This window comes from Podospora anserina, chromosome 3, assembly GCF_000226545.1.
Source record: "Podospora anserina S mat+ genomic DNA chromosome 3, supercontig 2".
NCBI classification, from domain to species: domain Eukaryota; kingdom Fungi; phylum Ascomycota; class Sordariomycetes; order Sordariales; family Podosporaceae; genus Podospora; species Podospora anserina.
The window spans coordinates 673,736-676,250 of NW_001914856.1; the positions used below are offsets into that span (position 1 = coordinate 673,736).

The 2,515-nt window shown below is 53.9% G+C and overlaps 1 protein-coding gene across 1 annotated transcript; it reads left to right on the plus strand.

The window, feature by feature from the left end:
• Nucleotides 1–848: 848 nt before the first annotated feature.
• PODANS_3_3720 (uncharacterized protein) lies at nt 849–2,255 on the plus strand (the record flags this gene model as incomplete). Its single annotated transcript, XM_001909122.1, has 2 exons — nt 849–1,704; nt 1,777–2,255. 2 exons carry the CDS (start codon nt 849–851, stop codon nt 2,253–2,255), a joined length of 1,335 nt encoding a protein of 444 aa, XP_001909157.1.
• Nucleotides 2,256–2,515: the final 260 nt, after the last annotated feature.

Consider the following 2,515-nt stretch of genomic DNA (forward strand, 5'->3'; position numbering starts at 1 on the left):
GATGGGAGGGGGGGGGGGGGTGAAAAAGCGGTGGTGGTGGATTGGGTGACGGGAGGGTTTTGACACGACATTTTTATTCTGCTTGAGTTGAGAGACGAGGATGCTATCTACAGCCAGTCAAAAGGGGAACGCAGGTTCGCCCGATAGGTTGGTGGAGACGTTGTTGTCTTTTGGAGACTTGAACAACTGAGCTTATGTATATAGGCAGACAAGGGGGGTGTTGTTGTTAGAAATCTGGATGAGAATTTTGAGGTTGAATAACTGCTGGGCTTGCTTCAATTGACAATGTGACTGTTGACCTGAGATGAGATGAGTGGTAAAAGGGAGTGTTCAGATGGAAATGGTGACTGGGCGACGGTTCGTGCTACGGGGAGCTAATGCCTGTTGTCATCTCAACGTTCATGTTTGAGTCTGGAAGCTGGAGAATTGAGGTGCTACAAGCAGCCAGCTTGAGATGAAACTGAGATGCTGAGGCAGAGAGCAGGCAAGCAGGCTGAAAAGGAGGAGCAATGATCCAGAACAGTGGTGTGTAAAATGAGGGGTGGATAAGCAGTTTAATTGGCTGGGTTGAGCTGCTGGTCCCGATGCGGACAGGATGCGTGCGCCGCAGGGACGATCACCTTTTGATCCCATGGGGAAGCCTGAATTACGTCTTGTTACCTCGTTCTCATCGATCAGTTCATCGTCACTCAATCCTCGACCTTTTGCAAAGAGCTGCTATAGACGTGCTGGTGAGGATTGAGAGAGCGCGACAGCAGACGACCACTTACACCCCCCAGCGAGGCTCCACCGGCGCGATTCCCTGACAGCTCTCACCATACCTGGGCGGGATAGGTGAATGAATGACCATGTTCAGCAACTACACCTTCGACAGCGGCAACAAAGAACAACCAACCAACAACAATGGGGCCATCACCTCTTCCAATTCTTCAACGTCAGCCACAACCGGTGGTGAAAACAAGAGAAAAATGATCATCACACCTCCCAGCACGAGCACCGCCTCTTGGGAGTCTTCATCATCAGACTCGCTTGAGAAGGGCGGGGGGGAGGAGGAGTATGACGACGATGACCCCTTCGAAAGGGGTAGGGGGAAATACAACCGGAGTCGAAGACAGGATGTTGACGACGGTGAGGAGCAATCACCCATGACAGTAAAGAGGAAACCCAACCCAAGAAAGGAACTCAGCTTCACTGCCGAGGAGGAGAGGGCTGTAGTAAGAAAATTTGACAAGAAGGTGGTGGTTCTCATGGCGGTGTTGTACATGCTTGCGTTTCTAGATCGGTCGAGTATGTTTCCCTTTTTTTTTTTTTTTGGTGTCCACAACACAACACACATGATAACTGACAAGAGGTCAGACATCGGCAACGCAAGAATAGCCAACATGGACAGCGACCTCCAGTCTAACCCGCCAAACCCGCAGTTTTATTCCCATGCCCTCTCGTCGTTTTATCTGGCGTATCTCCTGTTTGAGTGGATGGCTATTCTTTGGAGACTAATACCGGCGCATATCTACGTCTCGGTGTTGGTAGCCTCGTGGGGAGTGGTGGCTTGCCTGCAGGGGATAGCGACGAGCTACCCTGTGCTCATCGTCTTGAGGTTCTTGCTCGGGATCGGGGAGGCGGGCTTCACCGGGGTGCCGTTTTATTTGAGTTTTTTCTTCAAGAGGGAGGAGCTGGCTTTGAGAACGGCAGTTTTCATCTCTGGTAAGCCACTAAGCCCCCCATCTTCACCCCAAGTTGGTCTGCGACACTAACTCAACCAAGCCGCCCCCCTAGCAACCTCCTTCTCCTCCACCCTCGCCTTCGCGATCACCTCCCTCTCCTCCCTCATCCCCCTCGCCCCCTGGCGCCTACTCTTCCTCCTCGAAGGCCTCCCCTGCATCCTCATCGCCCCGCTCGCCTACTCCCTCCTCCCCTCCACCCCCTCCACCGCCCCATTGGTCAGCCCCCGCCAGAGGAAAATCGGGAGTTTACGCCTCTCTCCCCCATCAACCCCTTCCATCTCCTCCAGCCGAACCGCCCTGCGCGACCCGACAGAATGGACCACCTCCCTGATAATCCTCCTCACAAACCTAGCCTACTCCTCCCTCTCAGCCTTTTTACTAACGATCCTAACCTCAATGGGCCACAGCCCCCTACACGGTCAAGCCCTCTCCGCACCTCCCTACCTCTTATCATTCCTCGCAGTTCTGATAACAGCATACCTATCACACCTCTACGGCAACCGCGGCTCCTTCCTCGTCTTCCGCGCGTGATTCTCCTGTGCCGGGTACGACCTCCTATCCCTCTCCCAATACGCTCCCCTCCCCGCCGGCCAGCTGGTGTCGGTACGGTGCAGTCCTTCCCGCAACAGTGGGGTTCTTTCAATGTGGTCGATCAGAGGAAAACGTGGAACAGGGGGCTTCAAGACTGGCCATAACAAAAGCAAAAAAGCGGGGGGTTCCCCCCTGAAGAAATGTATTTTGAAATCCTTGGGCAAGTTGGGAAGTTGGGAGAGTTGGTACCCCCAACCGGG